Here is a 19,114-nt window from a genome sequence, read left to right as displayed (position 1 = left end):
AGCTTCAGGATCTGTCCTTCCAGTGAGCACTCGGGGCTGATTTCCTTAAGAATGGATAGGTTTGATCTTCTTGCAGTCCATGGGACTGTTTTTTTGCATAGGAAATTATAATCTATGAAGATGCACTAATTCTTCGGATCAACCTCCGCATGAAGCCGTCATATGTGGTTACCTTGCAACTCCCTACTCCCCTGATTTTAAATACATATATACATACATAATATAATACATAATATAAATACATATATTGACTACATTTTTATCTATTTCTCCTTCTCGAAAAAGCTTAGGACTGCATACATGGTTCCCTCTCCGCTTTATTCTGACGACAATCTCACAACACATGCTAGACTCAGGCCATGTACACGTTAATGGCTGACAATGCAGCAAGATCATCTGTCTCCACCCCCAACCCTTTGCTTCAAGAGTTGCATTTGTATGCTGTCGTACACACCAGATGTCTGCACCCGATGACCTATTTGCTTTCCCTGCCCCTGCAAGCCCCTGCAACCCCTCTGACTCATATTCATGAAGCTGCCATCTGCCCATGTGCAATGGCTCCCTTAAGTGTACACACCTCAGTTTCACTGTGAAGTGAATGTGGCTTCAAAGCAGCAGTATTTCTCAAGGAAGTACAGAATAGCTCTGCATTGTGGGTAACATTGTGCGTACACAGATTCAAAAGCCTGTGGTGAGACTGCACTGGAGGAAGAGTAAATGATAATGTAAACACAATCGAATACAGAGTTACTGGTTTATGGTCACCCAGTGGGCTTCATAGCTGAGTGGGATCACGCAGGTTCTAATCTGGCACTCTAGCCACTACAGTGGTACCTCGGGTTAAGTACTTAATTCGTTCCGGAGGTCCGTTCTTAACCTGAAACTGTTCTCAACCTGAAGCACCACTTTAGCTAATGGGGCCTCCTGCTGCTGCCGCGCTGCCGGAGCACGATTTCTGTTCTCATCCTGAAGCAAAGTTCTTAACCCGAGGTACTATTTCTGGGTTAGCGGAATCTGTAACCTGAAGCATATGTAACCTGAAGTGTCTGTAACCCAAGGTACCACTGTATTTGATCACACCAGCTCTCCAGCACTATGAAGTATGCAGCCTTCCACTAAAGACCAGAAGAGGACAGTGGCTCCTTATCCCTTTATCCTCCAGTATCTTCCTGTGGAAAATCACACACAATTTGGTTTTCATCCCACAGGGGAAAAGATAAAGTCACCTATATATTTTCCTCTGCTGGGAGTAGGGGAAGCAGCTTGTGGTATGTCCCCCCCCCCTTCAGCAAACAAACTGGAGGGTAAGTGGTTGGTAACCCATATCCTTCAGGCCTCTATGAAAAACCACATCCTGCGGGGTTTTTTTTGCAAAATAAGTAAAAAGCCAAAATGATAAACAACATGTGCCATGCGCGGTTAGGCCCTCATTTATCCATAGGCCTTTCTCACATGTCACAGAAAAACATAAGTTAATTGCTTACTGGGTTGTGCCTTTCTGGTCTGTTTTGCTCCTCTCTGCAAGCATACAGAAGAAAGAAATTCATGAGCCCTGGCGTAGCGTTATGTCTTAACCAGGGACTGCGTCTTGTTTCACTGCCAACAAACCACAACCTATCAACGAGATTTGTTCTTGGCATACTGACTGTGGTTCGTTGGAGCAAAACAGACGATTCCTGGTTCAGACAAAAGTGTCAGCAGGGGAAAGAGCCCTTCTAGGCCCCTTCATGACATGTGAACTGGGCCGTAGACACAATTGTGCTTAATTAGACAGCATGGATGTGCTCTACTGCACACCCAATGAAAATGTAAAAGCACATGCCCTGCCATGTGCTCATGCCCTTTCGCTTGCCATGAGATGCGTGGCCCCCCACAGACACCTTTCTCCGACAGGTATCCAGCCCCCCCTCTCTGACGTTCACCCTCATGCATGTGAGCACGTGCAGAAATTCTCCCATGAACATACATTTCGGGCCTCCCAACCCTGCACATTTTCACAGGCCCCTATGCTTGTGTGGAATTCCCTCCTCTACCAGTTGCACTTGTGAAGAAGAGTCATGCTGGCAAGCCAGCACTTAACACCTGGAGATGCCCCTACCCTGCCTTTCACAAACATTCATGTCAGCTCCCGTCCAGTTTAATATTTATGGCTTCCCCGTGCTGTTTCTTTCCACAGTGCATGTTCTAGGTTCAGGTTTCCCTTCCCCATGGAGGCCTAAGGATCTCCCCCTGCCTAACCACCCCCCCCCCCGGCAACTTTATTACATTCTGCAAAACACATCTTCTGCTCTCTGTGTCCAGACCTGCCGGTTGCTAAGAAACCACACTACGGCTGCTAAGCAACCCCCCTCCTCACTTGCCAGCTCTGTCAACACCTGCCAATCAACTGATGTCCCATATCATATCCTGCTTTTCCAACTATGCATCCCTTTACCCAGCTGAGAGGACCCAAACATCTTCTTTCCCGCACCCAGTTTGCCCTCTTAACTCATCAGCCGCCATTCCTTTCCTGGAGAATTTAGGAAGTCTGGATCCAGGCATGCTCCATCATAGCCCTCTGGGTAACATTCCTGCCCCTTCCCACCCCACCCTTAGGTATTCTAGGTCTCAGCTCCTACCACCTCCACTTCGTGTTGTAATTCCCCTTATGTACACTGGACATCACACACACACACACACACACAGAGGGCAATGGCTCAGTTGGTAAATCCGTTGCCATGGGAACCCAAGGCATTGACAAAAGTGAGTGAGCAAGAGATATGGATCAGGGATAGGGGTTGCCAACTGGCTAGAAATTCATGGGCTTGGGCTGCCCTTGTGTATTTTACAGCGGCTGGGTACGCAGGAAATAGCAGCAAAACAACAATGGCATCTTAAAGATGAACAGGAAATAGCAGGCAAAGGTTTCAGCGTCTGGACTGCACACGTTCCCCTTCTGTTTGCTGCAGGTCAAATGCCTGTTAACTCGACCCAGCTGCAAATGAAACATGGGCAACTGTATTGTGGGGAGGGGGCGCTGAATGGATAAGTGAAAAGCAGGGCTCGGTTCTCTGGGAGAGGGCTGTATCCTAATTGTCTCGGAGGATGTCTGTGTGTGTGTGTGTGTGTGCCTGAGCAAAAGTCTTCCCTGCCCCCTTCCTCTGACTCCGTCCGATCCCCCTCCCCCGCTGTGTGCGGGTACTTGTGGATTCGTCCCCCGCCTGTTGCCATGGAGACCCATCTTCCAAATCTCAGGCCTGAAGATGCTGAAGGCGTGGGGGGGGGGGAGGAAAGGAGAGAAAAGTCACCCCCTCACCCTGCACCTGCATTTGCAGACTAATAAATATCCAGTCTCTCCTCTCCCCCCAGAAAGCCCACTCACTCCTTGCACTTTTGCTGCTTGGCTTTAATGGAAAAGCCCATGAGTACAAAGTCGAGATCAATTAGCACATATGAATATTGGCCCATTTAGACAGCCTGGCATACTAACACAGAGGTGGTAAAAGGTTAGGGTCCGCCCTTCCTGCCTTCACCATTTCAGTGAAAGCAGATAGGGGAAGAAAAGATTCTAACCTGCCATAGCCAGTGCCAGAAGCCAGTGAGGTGATAGTTTTCTCCATAGCATTAAACACAGAGTACTAAGTTCCAGTGCCGGGAGGAGATCCCATAGCTCAGTGGTAGGCCTCATGTTTTGCGAGCAAAAGGTCTCGCGTTCAGTCCAGGCTTTGTTTTGTCTTTAATGATCAAGTAGCAGGGATAGGAAAGGGACTCTAGCCAGCCGCTGCCGGCCAGAATAGATAACACGGGGGCTGTGTACACACCATTCACTTAAAGCCCATGACTTCCCCCAAAGAACCATGGGAATGGTAGCTTACCCATCACAATTCAAAATGCAAAGCAAAACTACAGCTCCCAGGATTCTTTGGGGGAGGGGAAGTCATGTGCATAGCTGTCAACTTTTTCCTTTTCTTGCGAGGGATCCTATTCGGAATAAGGAAATTTCCCTTAAAAAAAGGGAAACGTTGACATCTATGGTCATGTGCTTTAATTGTGGTTTGTATGCAACCTGGAATGAAGGATCATTGGTCTGCCTCAGCATATGGTAACGTCACATGGTCATGTTTTTGTGCTGCTAGACACCTGGGTCATGTATGGTTTCGTGATGCAGTTTCCTCCAATAAAGAACAACAAACATTTATTCCCACCCCCCTTTCTACTCAGCACTTAATCCACCCCCCCTTTCCCCAGTAAACTTTTCTCTCTTTCTCCGTCCCCTTTCTTAGTGTGCAGCTTTGTCTTACACAAGAGGTGTCATGAATTTGTCACTTTTGAGTGCCCAGGAGCTGGGAAAGGACCCCAGACAGATGTAAGTGAACCCCTTCACATTGTCAAATTATAAGTGGCTACTTATAACTCTTTTTGCTGGTGTCTCCAAAATTGATGGGGATTTGTCGGGGGGGGGGGGAGGGAAATAAAAATTGGGTTGGTGGTGGTGGTGGTGGGGAAATGGATAAGTTAACCACTTCTGTTTCCGTGACTTTGGTGGGCAGAGTACTGTGGGGAGGGCTTGGCAGCCAGGACTTCAGGCCTCACTCCTTCATTCCAGGTGAGCGTCCCGGTTTCCTTGCTATTTATATTGCAGAGAGGTGGGAGGGGGGAGTGGATGTCTTCATGAGGCTGACACTGTCCCATTTCTGTTGTCCTTGGCCTGGAAATCCCAGGGAAGGAATAAGGAAGGATGGGAGGGCTTGCCTGACTCGCTCCTTCAGTTGCAAACAAATTGCCTTGCAGAACTGCTTCGCACAGGATTACCTGTCCCCTGAGTGCCTTCTCAGTTGCATGCACTGAGGCATGTGTCATGCAGCTTCACTTGCATCCAAGCTTGTAACATGCATGCCCAGACCTGCATGTTCTTACATGAGAAGAAGATGCATTGGTGGCACCCAGGCCCTAAAGGCAGAGTTGTTAAGCACACGTATTTAAAAATCTAGCATTGAATACTATGTGGTTTTGTTTGAAATTACGTCTTTCTGCCACCCTAATTGTGCTCCAAATGTTGAGTATGTTTTTGTGCTATCATGCACACCTATTTGTTTATTTATTGCAGGTATTTATATACTGCTTATTTCCTGAAATATCTAAGCAGTGCTACATGCTTGTGGAATGTACTGTGTACATATTCTTGGAATAGTCATGGAAATCCACACCCGTAGACCCCCAATTCATGTTCATAATCCATAATTGTGTGGTAGGAGGACACGTAGCATCTATATTTGAGGTCCCAGAATCAATCCCTAGCATTTATTTTCAAAGGCTCTTAGGGCCAAACTACACATGATGCTAAATGTGTCACTGGAAGCAACATGTATTCCCAACATGTTCACCCCCACCATTTAAATAGCCGCTGTTTATGAGGTTAACCTGTACCTTTTGTGATGTGGTCCCAATTAAAATCCTCCCAAGTTGCTATTACATCTGGGAGGGGAGCTTCAAGGTGAGCTTCCCTCCTGGGATGAATTGTACCTTTGTAGGGAGAGGAAGAGGAAAGATGAGGTTAAGCCCTCCATACAGTGGTGCCCCGCAAGACGAATGCCTCGCAAGACGAAAAACTCGCTAGACGAAAGAGTTTTCCATTTTTTGAGGTGCTTCGCAAGACAAATTTCCCTATGGGCTTGCTTCGCAAGACGAAACGTCTTGCGAGTTCTTGCGAGTTTGTTTCCTTTTTCTTAAAGCCGCTAAGCCATTAATAGCCGCTAAGCCGCTAAGCCGTTAATAGCCGCTAAGCCGCTAATAGCCGTGCTTCGCAAGACGAAAAAACCGCAAGACGAAGAGACTCGCGGAATGGATTAATTTCGTCTTGCGAGGCACCACTGTACACCATGACTCTGATCTTGATTGCCCTTCCAACATGGCTAATAATAATAATAATAATAATAATAATAATAATAATAATAATTTTGTTATTTATACTCTGTCCATGTGGCTGGGTTGCCCCAGCCACTGGGCTGATATTGAAGTAAAAGAAAAATACCGTATTTTCCACTCTACAAGACTCACCAGACCATAAGACGCACGTAGGTTTTGGAGGAGGAAAACAAGAATAAAAATATTCTGAATCCCAGAAGCCAGAACAGCAAGAGGGATTGCTGTGCAGTGATCCCTCTTGCTCTTCTAGCTTCTGGGAAAGCTGCGCAGTCTGCATTCGCTCCATAAGACGCAGACACATTTCCCCTCACTTTTTAGGAGGGAAAAAGTGCATCTTATAGAGCGAAAAAGACGGTAATACTTGCAGCTTCTAGTGCTACCCTGGGTGTCACAATGTACATTGTGCACCCCCTTTTTCTCATGTACTTGTTTCCACTCCATGAGCACTCTCATAAAAGTCCTTTTCACTTGCACACAAACTGCACATTCACATTCCAAGCCATACCTTTTGCCTTCCACGTGCTTCTTAACAACTGTGCATTCTCACTTCCAACCTCTAAAAGGTGGCAGTGGTGGGGGGGGGCTGAGTCTCCCCTAACAACCTGCATGCCAGAGGTTTTTACGGGCGGTGTTGGTAGGGATGGAACTAGGACAAAAGACGCAAGTGTTTTAGAGAATCATGTGTAGGTTCCCTTCGTCATAGATGCTGTGCTTCTGTGCCTTTCCCCTTTGACAGGATCCTCGGAACAAGCACAAGTTCAAAATTCACAGCTACAGCAGCCCAACCTTCTGTGATCACTGCGGCTCACTCCTCTATGGGCTGGTGCACCAGGGGATGAAATGCACCTGTGAGTAACCATTTGCCTTCCGCAAAAAAGAAATAAATCAGTCCTGTGGTGCTGTAAAGGCTAACCGTGTCATGGGATCTCCAGAGCAAAAGCCTCTTTTGTCAGAGGGCTCTTGTAGCGTGGGGGTTACGTGTGTGTGCTATGAACAGGAAATTCTCAGTTCAGAACTGGCTCCATCATGAGTGCACTGGGTAGGTAAGGTGGTATTCTTCAACCTCCGCTCTACACCTGCAATGTGGAGGTAGTTGTCGTCCCAGGGTTGCCTCAACAGTGGCTGAGGTTGCATATGTCCATCTTTTCAATGATTTAGGAGAAGTGGTCCATACATGCATTGGCGTAGGCAGGATTTTTGTTGGGGGTGGGCAGGCCTTTGGGGGGGTGTGGCAGAACCTCAGTTAGCTATGTATTTTTCTTGATTTTTATTGATTGGGAGGCAGTTGCCCCTCTCTGCCCTCCTTGGCTACGCCCATGCATACACGTCAACTAGCCTTACAAAATAGACGGATAAGGCAGAGGGTATATTATCCATGCCCTCAGTGTCATGAAAATTAGCAGTGATTGAGGCTGGATCTACATATGCAGCAGGACAAGATGATGGTGCCCTGAGATGAAAGAAAATAGACTTCGCCTCTTAGGAAGACAGCAGGGGGGAGATTTCCTCAAGTAAACAATACCCGGTCAGAAAACCTAGGAGAGATTCCCCCGTCTGCTGTCTGAATTGGTATTATAGGCTGTTATATCACATCATTCCCACCCAGTGTGGACTGATCCCCATGGGGATTGGTAGGTTGGAAGGCAAAGAGACCACCAGCAGGTGGAGCTAGAGGCAATGACAGGCAGTGTTGTTCTCCTCCTCTCTGCTCTACTAGGGCAGTACTGAAATCAGGAGGAGGAAGCTGCCACCTCTTAAACTAGTTGTAAGAAAGAAAGCAGGCAGGCAGGCAGGCGGAAGGAAGTGTCCCATTCGCCCATATGGACTAGCTTCCTCCTATCCCATCTTCGTCTTCTGCATGTGGTAGGTCTAGCTTAAAGGTAAAGGTACCCCTGACCGTTAAGTCCAGTTGCGGATGACTCTGGAATTGCGGTGCTCATCTCGCTCTATAGGCCGAGGGAGCCAGCGTTTGTCCGCAGACAGTTTCCAGGTCATGTGGTCAGCATGACTAAGCTGCTTCTGGCGACCTTCTGATCGGCAAGCCCTAGGCTCTGTGCTTTAGACCACAGCGCCACCCGCGTCCCTCTTAGGTCTAGCTTAACCACTAAATTAAGCTTCATGGATTTCAGTGGGAGCTAGTCATTATTAACAACAGCTGGACTGATACCCACATTTATATTTGGAGTAAGAGGAATCTGATGCGGTTTTGCATACATCAGTATCGCAAGGAAGCACCTACAGATTGTCCTGAGCACACATGGACAGGCTCTTGTGAAGTTTGCAAATTCATGCACCTGAAACTACCAAATGGATGAAATTATCATCATCATCATCTATACATTGAAACTGCCCAGTTTTATGTAAGCCAAGTATATTGTGTATCCTATATCAAAACATTTCTTTAAAATCTGTTGGATTAATAAAACACAAATGTAGTGAATTGGAAGTCGTTTGTTCTTCTGTTGTTTGTTTTTTTTTTAAAAAAACAACTAACCAGTTAGTTGCCTGGACACTCCTATGTCTGCTCAGAAGTAAGTCCTATTGAATTAAATGGAGCTTACTCCTGAGTAAGCGGGGTTAGGATGGCAGCCTAAATGCTGCAGAGGGAATGGTAGCATTGCTGTCTATGGTTATCTGGTCCTAGCTTAACTCGCCCACCTCTGTTGCCCCCTGCAGGCTGTGAGATGAATGTGCACAAGCGCTGCGTCCACTGTGTGCCCAGCTTGTGTGGTGTGGACCACACAGAACGCAGGGGACGCCTGCAGCTCCACATTGAGACATTTGGGAGTGACGAGATCCATGTGACTGGTAAGACGAGAATGGTGGTGACTGGGGGAAGTGGGGAAGAATAGGAATAGGTCGACCTGCTCTCACCTGAAGCAGACTCTTTGTTGACATCTTCATTGGAACTTAGGTGGGAGACAACAATACACAATGCTCCAGTTGTGGATTGCCTTCTCAAGAGGAAACCAATGTTTGGCTCCATCTCTTCTCTCTTCTGAATGGCAAACTGCAGTAGCTCTTTTTGCCCAGTCTTGTGATGAACTAGGATGAGAACCCTTCCTTTCCTCTTATGCTGCTCTCAGTTCTCTCAGTTGTCTCATATTTAAGGGAGCAAACAAGATGTGATGGGGTAGCTAGATCAGAGGCTCTGTTCTTTGGCCAGGGAAAATCCTGCTCAGCCCTTCTATAGCGACTGAGATTTCAACAGCCATTGTGCAAAGCTTATTGCTTTAGCAGACGAGGACTGGAATTGTTGTTATTAAATAAAATTAAAATAAAAGCTGAGATGTTCAGGATGTTTGATTCTGCCTTTAAGGGACCAACGACACATGTAAGGCAGCCCCATTGCCCAAGTGATTTTGAGAGGTTGGGGAGGAGGTACAACCGCATAACAACGTCATTTCTTCAGCTGAAAAAGTCTCCCACAGTGGCTGACAAATCCCACCCTTTACACTTGCATTATAAGAGACACAACACAAAAGGAAAAGGGAGTTGGGAGGGAGTAGCGAAAAAGCAAGCCCAGGCACTAATTCTTAGTTACAGGGATCTTGTAGTGAACAGCAGGAATGGAAAAAATTGGCTGGGAGCCAGAAGTTCCTGGTCTTTCAGCAGAACTTGATGGAGAGGCAAGGCAGCCTCATCTCTCTGCATCTCTTGCAGAGGGATGCAGTTTGGGCCACCAGTACTACTCGTTTTTTGGCGGGTACCAGCCATCAGGGATATCTAAATCTACATAATCTAAAAGCAAGCCCTCATTTTTTTAAGCAGAAACTGTCATGCCACAAATTAAAAAGCTTCTTTTTAATTTTTTTTAATCTTAGCAGATGCAGACGCAAACGCCAGGCATTCTGCTCTGCATACATCTGAAATTGTGTCAGGTGAATTGAGAATGATAGACAGGAAAGTGGGCTGTCGTAGACTTCCAGGGGTCTGGAGCCATGATTCAGAGTTCCATGTAGCCTTTTCTGGCTCCCCGTCGCAGGCGGGGATGGAATAAATTATGCAAATGCATGCACACTTGCTCAATTTGCATAATTCATGCAACGTTTGCTTGATTCATACAGATCACAGGATTCAGCTTAGTTTGCTTCTCGGACTGCCAAATCTTTGAATGTGCGTTCTTGTGCACAGGGAAGGGCAGTAGCTCAGTGGTAAAGCACCTGTTCTGCCTGGAGAAGTTATCAGAATCAGTCCCCTGGCACAGCCAGTTAGGGTTGGGGGGGGAATAACCCTCTGTCCCCTAGGGAGCTGTCAGCTGCCAGTCAGTGTAGGAAATACTAAGCCACATGGACCAATGGTCTGACTCAGTCAAAGGCAGCTCCCTGTGTCCCTCAGTATGCACAGCTCAACACAACCATGTAACTATTTATTTATTTATTTATTTATTTATTTATTTATTTATTTATTTATTTATTTATTTCTCTTCCTTTCTTTATATCTACCTCAAAATAACAATAATGGCTATTGTTATACAGTGGTACCTCGGGTTACATACGCTTCAGGTTACAGACTCCGCTAACCCAGAAATAGTACCTCAGGTTAAGAACTTTGCTTCAGGATGAGAACAGAAATCCTGCTCTGGCAGTGCGGCGGCAGCAGGAGGCCCCATTAGCTAAAGTGGTGCTTCAGGTTGAGAACAGTTTCAGGTTAAGAGTGGACCTCTGGAACGAATTAAGTAGGTACTTAACCCGAGGTACCACTGCAATACAATATATTGATTGATCGATTGCATCTGTATCCCATGTAGCTTCCAAGGAGCTCAAGGCGGTGCACATAGTCCTTCTTTTCTTTATTGTATTCACACAACAACCCTGTGAGGTAGGTTAGTCTGAGAGATGGTGACTGGCTCAAGGTCACCCAGCGAGGTTCATGATGGGAGATTTGAAGCCCAGTCTCCCAGGTCCTAGTTCAACACTTTTACTTGCTACACCACACTGGCTCTATAATAATAGTGACAATCAGGGACGGCATTGCTATTAAGAACAGCCAGGCCAGATAATGGGGCTGCTGGAACATCAAGAAAATGCCCTGGGCCCTGCAGCAGGGAAGAAAACCTTTTGGGGTTGAGGCGGGTGGTGAACAGCATGGGAGCAGGAGGCCTGGCTGTGGCTCTGGCTGGGGCGGCAAGTGGGATTGATTGAGCTGGTGGAGGCTGAGAGCCAGGACGCCTGGGTTCTATTCCTAGCTGCAGAACTTGACATCCCCCGCCTCTGCTTTTCACACCTTCTTTCTCTGCACACTTTCTTCCCTGCTCTTGTTTCCCTCCCCCCCTCCTGGAACCCTGCATGTAGGTGGTGAGGAGAAAGCCATCGCTGCAGTCTTCTTGACAGAAAGGGATTTCCTCACCCACCCCTCTACTATCTCCTTCACGTTCTCCACCCCCAACGCGCACACAAGCCACATATGGGGGTGGGAGCAATTGCTGCCACAGCAACTTCCTTGGCCCGCAGCAGGTGGCCTGGGATGGGAGCCAGTGGATCCTCCTTCCTCCGCCCACTAGGGAACGCAGGAGGCCTGTCTTCCCGCCCACTCGCCCTCTCCTCCAGTACTTACTCTGCTGGAAGCTAATCCTCTGTTGGAAGCTAATATGCGTGTCTCCCCTTCCCCCCTCCCTCCCTCCTTCTCTTTGTTAGTTGGTGAAGCCCTTAACCTGATCCCGATGGATCCCAATGGCCTCTCGGACCCCTATGTGAAACTCAAGCTGATCCCTGACCCTAAGAACCTAACAAAGCAAAAGACTCGGACCGTTAGATCTACCCTCAACCCAGTGTGGAATGAAACCTTCACTTTGTAAGTCCTGCGGATGTGATGGAGGACCTAGAAGCCAGAGTCCTGGTTGGGTTGTGTGTGTGTGAAAGAGAGAGAGAGAGAGACTCTGACCTTCTTTATACCTCCCCAGCACCCTGCAGCCGGGGGACATGGAGCGGCGCCTCTCCATCGAGGTGTGGGACTGGGACCGGACAACCCGCAATGATTTCATGGGAGCCATGTCCTTTGGGGTGTCTGAGCTCTTCAAGGGTCCTGTGGAAGGCTGGTAAGGGGAAATCTGTGGGGAAGCAGGGCCGGGGGGTGGGGTGGAGAGAAGCAAAGATGGAAGAGAATGATGGGGCAACTCGGGGGACCACCAGTGGCTCATTTTCTTTCTCTTTCCCCGTCCGTCTTGGCGTCTCTTTGGGTTTTTATCTGTTTGCCTGGATGGCTCCATTATCTAATCCAATCTGTCTATCTATCTACCTGTCTTCTCTGCCTTATCTATCTACCTTATCTATTTTAATCTACCTTAACGACTTATCTATCTTATCTAATCCATCAAATACCCCTCATTTCTCCTCCCACCCGTCACCCCACTCTTCTGTTTCCATTTCCTTCTGCATTCCTCCCCATCCATCTCTCTCCCTAATCACTCCCTCCTCTTGTTCATCCTCTTCCTCCTCCTCCCTGCCTGGTGTCCCTGTCTGCGTTGCTGTCCCAGGTACAAATTGCTCAATCAGGAGGAGGGCGAATATTATAGTGTCCCTGTGGCCGATGCAGAAAACTGTGGGCTGCTGCAGAAATTTGAGGTAACCTTGTGGCTCTCCGGCCCCGCTTGGACTGGTACCCCCCCTGGTCTGCCCCCGCCAACTATGTGCCATATCCAGCCCAAACAGAAACCACACCCCTAGCTGGGGGTGGTGTGGCAGGGCCACTGCTGTGATGAAAGGAGCCAGGTTGGAGGGAATACCTCTGAATCACTTCTTCTCTTAGGACTCCAAGGGAGGGAGAGAGGGTGGTCGGACTGGGTAACTGGCAATTTTCCTGAAATGGTACTCCTAGCCAGGAGATAGGAATAGGGCAGAGGTTACTTGTGCATCTGTCTTAAACCCTGATTTATTTCTATTTTTGGTCTTCCAGGCTTGCAACTTCCCACTGGAGCTCTATGAGGTACCTGCGATTCTCTTAGTTTCTTCTGCCTTTTTCCTGGTGCAATGAGATGGGGAGGGGGTGAAGTTGGTTTCCCATTTGCTGCCCGGAAGGACATCAGTCAGTCTTGGAGCTGATTTCAAGGGCTATATAGAGTGGGAGGGAAGCAACATAAGAGGAACAGCTATGCTTGGATGGGGGGAAAGTCCATCAGGACCAGCAGTGCCCAGCGTGAGCCGTTCCTGGGCAGCTCCAAGCAGTGACACAGATTTGGATCTCCGGGTACTGATGTTGAGGCAGCAGCAAACAGGCCCTGCATCTGCACTTGGGCTGGCATGGGCATACTTTCCTTTTATTACTTTTTTTTTTTTTAAAAAAAAAACCTAATAGCACTCTTTATAGGGGGCAGCTGGCTATAAATGCACATGGTTACATCAATCAATCAATCAATCAATCAATCAATCAATCAATCAATCAATCAATTATCCTTTTCTGCAACAAAGTGGTGCTTATTCCCAAGTCAGTGTATTTAGTGTCAGGGCAGCAGATGCAAATTCTGTTTTATTTCTGTGCCCCCCCCTTTCCCCGTAACATAGCAGAAATGTTAAAGCAGTTGAGCCATAGAATCATAGAATCATAGAATAGAATCGTAGAATCATAGAGTTGGAAGAGACCACAAGGGCCATCGAGTCCAACCCCCTGCCAAGCAGGAAGCACATCAGAGCACTCCTGACATGGTTGTCAAGCCTCTGCTTAAAGACCTCCAAAGAAGGAGACTCCACCACACTCCTTGGCAGCAAATTCCACTGTCGAACAGCTCTTACTGTCAGGAAGTTCTTCCTAATGTTTAGGTGGAATCTTCTTTCTTGTAGTTTGGAACCATTGCTCCGTGTCCGCTTCTCTGGAGCAGCAGAAAACAACTTTTCTCCCTCCTCTGACATCCTTTTATAAATTTGAACATGGCTATCATATCACCCCTTAACCTCCTCTTCTCCAGGCTAAACATGCCCAGCTCCCTTAGCCATTCCTCATAAGGCATCGATTCCAGGCCTTTGACCATTTTGGTTGCTCTCCTCTGGACACGTTCCAGTTTGTCAGTGTCCTTCTTGAACTGTGGTGCCCAGAACTGGACACAGTACTCCAGGTGAGGTCTGACCAGAGCAGAATACAGTGGCACTATTACTTCCCTTGATCTAGATGCTATACTCCTATTGATGCAGCCCAGAATTGCATTGGCTTTTTTAGCTGCCGCGTCACACTGTTGGCGGGTGCCTTGTGGAGAAAGCCACCCCCTTGTTGTTTTTCTCAGCATACGTAATACCTCTGAACACAAACATTGCATTCTGTATCATGGCTCATAGCCACAGATGTCAATACAAACCCTCTATTATGAGTGGCCACCCTGAGCTGCTGTTTGAATCCACACTTGCACAGAGAGGAAATATTTCCTTTTGACTGCCCGGAACCTCCTAAAGGAGGTGATCAGAAAAGGAGGTGATCAGAAGGTAGGTGATCAGAAGGTAGAAAGTACTTGAGGGGCAAATGGATTAAAGAAAGAAAGGCAGAAGGCTCTGAGACAGAACTGGGTATTCCTGGGCCTCCCGTATAGGATAAGCCCTTGAACATAGCATGCTGCCTTGCACTGTGCCAGGTGCCGTTGGTCCAGTGAGGGTCATTCTATCTGGCAGTGGCTCTCCAAGGTTTCAGAGGTGCTTTCCCAGTCCTGAGATCCCACTAACCAGAGATGCTTGGGGTTGAACCTGAGACCTTCTGCATGCAAAGCCCTGAGCCATTGAACCTCCCCTTTTTGTTGCATGCATCTGCCACTCCACAAACTTCACACAACCCCTGCTTTATAAATGTTTATAAGGAACTACATATACAACCAAGCTACTTTACAGCTTTTGCACAAGTTTCACAAACTCTTCCTAACATAAAGGTAAAGGTAAAGGTACCCCTGCCCGTACGGGCCAGTCTTGACAGACTCTGGGGTTGTGCGCCCATCTCACTTAAGAGGCCAGGGGCCAGCGCTGTCCGGAGACACTTCCGGGTCACGTGGCCAGCGTGACATCGCTGCTCTGGCGAGCCAGAGCCGCACACGGAAACGCCGTTTACCTTCCCGCTGGTAAGCGGTCCCTATTTATCTACTTGCACCCGGAGGTGCTTTCGAACTGCTAGGTTGGCAGGCGCTGGGACCGAGCAGCGGGAGCGCACCCCGCCGCAGGGATTCGAACCGCCGACCTTTCGATCGGCAAGCCCTAGGCGCTGAGGCTTTAACCCACAGCGCCACCTGCGTCCCCTTCCTAACATACAGAGTGTGTAATAAGGTAATAGACTGGTGACTGGGAGCGGCCGCCGAGATCATATAACACCGGTCTTGAAAGACCTACACTGGCTCCCAGTAGGTTTCTGAGCACAATTCAAAGTGTTGGTGCTGACCTTTAAAGCCCTAAACAGCCTCAGTCCAGTATACCTGAAGGAACATCTCCACCCCCATCATTCCGCCTGGACACTGAGGTCCAGTGCCGAGGGCCTTCTGGCGGTTCCCTCGCTGTGAGAAGCCAAGTTACAGGGAACCAGGCAGAGGGCCTTCTTGGTAGTGGCACCCGCCCTGTGGAACGCCCTCCCACCAGATGTCAAAGAGAAAAGTAACTACCAAACTTTTAGAAGACATCTGAAGGCAGCCCAGTTTAAGGAAGCTTTTAGTGTTTAATAGGTTATTGTATTTTAGTGTTTTGTTGGAAGCCGCCCAGAGTGGGCGGGGAATAAATAAATTATTATTATTATTATTATTATTATTATTATTACTACTACTACTACTACTACTACTACTACTATTAAAGTGAGTAAACATGGGGCAGGGGACATATTGACTAAAATAAACCAGTGTGCCACTATTGACATAGATACTGCATTAGTTGTATTGCCGGCTCTCCTGCCCCTTGTTCTGAGCTTAAGGAGGAGGTGGTACTCATGCATATCCATGTCTGTGTTTTCCTTTCCTCCCTGCCTCGAACCACGGTGCGCCCTGCAGAAGGTTCGCCATGGCCCCATACCATCGCCATCCCCCAGCCCCACTGACACCAAGCGTGGCGGGTTCTTTGGCACCAACCGCTTCCACATCTCCGACTTCAACTTCCTGATGGTGCTGGGCAAGGGCAGTTTCGGCAAGGTAGGCCTGCCTTTTTTTAAGGGATGTGCACAGAGGAGCAGTATTGCAACTGCAGGCACAGCAACACATTGAACGCATTCCCGTTTGAGAAAGTGCGATGGCGAGAAAAGGATGTACGTGCAGGAAATACTTCACCTCCAAGAAAGTGTGTAAAGTCACCTGCTTCCTCTGCAGAACTGTCACGGGATTTGGAGAACCTTTCTTTGTTTTCTTTTTGCCGCCTGCTCCTCTGGTTCTTTGGAGGCTGAGCACACCCTTCTGCAGTGCTGGAACTCTCATCCACCCAGAGGATCGATCTATCGATCTATCTATATCTATATCTATATCTATATCTATATCTATATCTATATCTATATCTATATCTATATCTATATCTATATCTATATCTATATCTATATCTATATCTATATCTATATCTATATCTATCATCTGTCTATCTATCATCTATCTATCTATCATCTTCCTTCCTTCCTTCCTTCCTTCCTTCCTATTCATATTGAAGCTTGGCTACTTTGAAGCTTTTAAGAGACACCACTTGTATAACAATCAGGAGGAAGGCTCAACAAGCAGGACATATGGACCTGCTCTGTGTCCCAGCATCAGACATGCAATTCATTGGGGAGCATGGGAGGGCTTCCTTTGTGGCCACACCTACATTGTGAAACTCACAGCCCAGGGAAGCCTGCCTTTCTCTCTCTTTCTCTGATGGTCTTTCACCACCTCAGGAAAACTGCTTCATTTTAACAGGCTTTGGGCCTGTCGTTAAGCTGATGGTGCTTTTGCTCCCAGGAATTTTTTGTGAAATTTTAATCTTCCATCTTTTCTCTGCCTTTAAACTGTTTAGTTTTTAATTGTGCCATGTGCCGGTGTTGTATTGTAAAAGTTATATTGGTTGGTTGTTGTTTTTTGAAAAGTGGAAAGGCAAAATGTAATGTATTTCAGGAAAAGGACAAATAAGTAAATGGAAGCTTCCAGGTGCAAAAGAGCACTTTGCAAAAATGTTGAAAGAAGTTTAAGGGGGGTGGGGAGGGAATAACTAAACTGCATCCCACTTCCCATGGGAAACGTCCCTTCCATAAATCATTTGGCAATTTTTGCCCTATGAAACATCCTAGAATGTTCCCTACAAAAATTCAACACCTGCCAATGGGGCTTTCAATTTGTGTTTGGGGTGTTTGTGTGCTGTTTTCATTTAGCACCACCTACTGTCTCTGTTCATAGGAAAACAATGTTTTTATCATACCACCTTGAATTCAGTAAAAAAAACCAAACACTGCTGTCCCTATGTGGGAAGTAAGTTCTGTGTAAGAGCTGGAGTGTGTGTGTTCCCTGAAGGGTTAGAGGAGCCCAGGTTGTTATGAGTTTCCTTTGGGTAGGTGTGGGCAAGACCCAAACTTTTGGGGTTCTCTCCCCACAGGTGATGCTGGCGGAGCGCCGTGGAACGGACGAGCTGTTTGCCATCAAGATCCTCAAGAAAGATGTGATCATCCAAGATGATGACGTTGAATGTACTATGGTGGAAAAGAGAGTTTTGGCCATGGGGGAGCGTCCACATTTCCTAACCCAGCTGCACTCTACCTTCCAAACCGCAGTAATTGCGTGTGGTTATTTACTTGGTTAAAGAAACCGTAGCTATTTAACTGTATGCTGTTTTGTTGATTAAGTAATTCATTGCCTCCACTTAAATTTGCATGCTGGGGAAAATGGATGAATGCATACGACACAGCAACATCTCGGAAGAGGCATTTCCCCTCATCTCTCTTGCTCAGGAGGGGATGTCTTCTTATAAGATGGCAGCCATCTTTTTAGAACTAGTGTTTAAAATAAGATTCTAAAGGTTGCTGTCCAATTAATTGAGTCACATTCAATCAAAATGTATCTTAATTTAGGGGTTCCCAAATGGGTCACTGTGCTTCATTCAGGCGTCTGCGGCATGTCCGTGAGGAACACACACAATATGAATTCTGTGGAATTCCCAAACAGTAATACAATAAAGGGGGTGGGGTGGGAAGAAGCAATAAAAAATACAATTTAGAATTATATAGCATCTGGCACAGTGCATTGCAATTGCTACTAGAGGCAAGAAAAATAATTACGAGGTCCATCAAGACCCTTAGCAATTTTCAAGTGGCCCATGAGGGGAAAAGTTTGGGAATCCCTGTCTTAATTGGTTTAACCGACTAAGCATTGCAGAGAGGGAAGGGGGGCATGCTGTGGTATCTGGATCTTTTACTTTATCTGCCTGTGGCAATAATGGACACACATCCTGGTTTTTTTCCTTCAAGGACCGGCTCTATTTTGTCATGGAGTATGTCAATGGAGGAGACCTGATGTATCATATCCAGCAGGTTGGGAAATTCAAGGAACCTCATGCTATGTACGTGAGTCTCTTGGGGAACTCAATTGAGAATGGGTCTCTCTCTCTCTCTCTCTCTCTCTCTCTCTCTCTCTCTCTCTCGCTGCTCTCACACTGGAACAGCTCTGCTTCTTCACTCAGTTCTTACAGGGCATTTGTACAGTATCATTAGCTAAACACTCCCCCTCTCAAGTTTTCCCACATTTTTCCTCCTGGGGGCTCATAAAACCCAACCCTTTTTTGTAGACAACTCAGTGCACAATTTCCCCTGCTGTAGACAGCCTATGTGCTGCTATTCCATCCTACTAGATTGCTCTAGCTGTTTCCTGGGGTGTCCTCCAGCCATTTCCTTCTCAATCATTTGTCTTCCCTCTCTAAGAATCAGCTCTGCCACTCCATTCCTTGCATTTCCAAATAACTTTGGCTTTTTGTATCTTTTTTTCTCTTCCCTATATTGCAGAAGGGTGTGGGGGGGGCACTACCATTACTGGGAGGGGAGTGGTGGAGTCCTTAACTTTTTCTTCTCACATAATGATCCCAATGACAATTGCCTTCCAACATTTGTAACGGGCGGACGAGGGACTGCCCAGTTGGCTACAGAATGCCAGAGGTTTGTAAGGAGAGCTGCTATTCCACTTCCGGCTTCAAGCAGGACAGCGATGAGTGTGTGTTGCTAAATTGTCCTTGTCCAGAGGTACCCTCTGCCTGCCTGTCTTTACTTGCATAGTCACTCCAGTCCAAAACATGATGACCTGAGAACAGCTTTTCTTACATATCTT

At 47.2% G+C, this 19,114-nt stretch overlaps 1 protein-coding gene and 1 long non-coding RNA gene across 2 annotated transcripts in view; both read left to right on the top strand.

The window, feature by feature from the left end:
• The window catches only part of PRKCG (protein kinase C gamma), a 47,119-nt gene that overhangs the window by 19,832 nt on the left and 8,173 nt on the right, over positions 1–19,114 (top strand). The window contains exons 3-12 of the mRNA XM_079951213.1: positions 4,263–4,345; positions 6,641–6,752; positions 8,581–8,712; positions 11,541–11,697; positions 11,807–11,941; positions 12,380–12,467; positions 12,799–12,828; positions 15,842–15,979; positions 17,397–17,570; positions 18,265–18,356. Coding sequence (XP_079807339.1) covers positions 4,263–4,345; positions 6,641–6,752; positions 8,581–8,712; positions 11,541–11,697; positions 11,807–11,941; positions 12,380–12,467; positions 12,799–12,828; positions 15,842–15,979; positions 17,397–17,570; positions 18,265–18,356 — 1,141 coding nt within the window. The remainder of the gene's footprint in view (positions 1–4,262; positions 4,346–6,640; positions 6,753–8,580; positions 8,713–11,540; positions 11,698–11,806; positions 11,942–12,379; positions 12,468–12,798; positions 12,829–15,841; positions 15,980–17,396; positions 17,571–18,264; positions 18,357–19,114) is intronic.
• LOC307201808 lies at positions 14,136–15,157 on the top strand. The gene is made up of 3 exons (XR_013832764.1): positions 14,136–14,285; positions 14,317–14,746; positions 15,122–15,157. It is a non-coding gene; the product is annotated as an uncharacterized lncRNA (long non-coding RNA).

This window comes from Podarcis cretensis (genome assembly GCF_951804945.1).
Source record: "Podarcis cretensis genome assembly, chromosome: 13".
NCBI classification, from domain to species: Eukaryota; Metazoa; Chordata; class Lepidosauria; order Squamata; family Lacertidae; genus Podarcis; species Podarcis cretensis.
The sequence above is the reverse complement of the archived record's forward strand: the minus strand, read 5'-3'. Positions and strand labels throughout refer to the sequence as shown.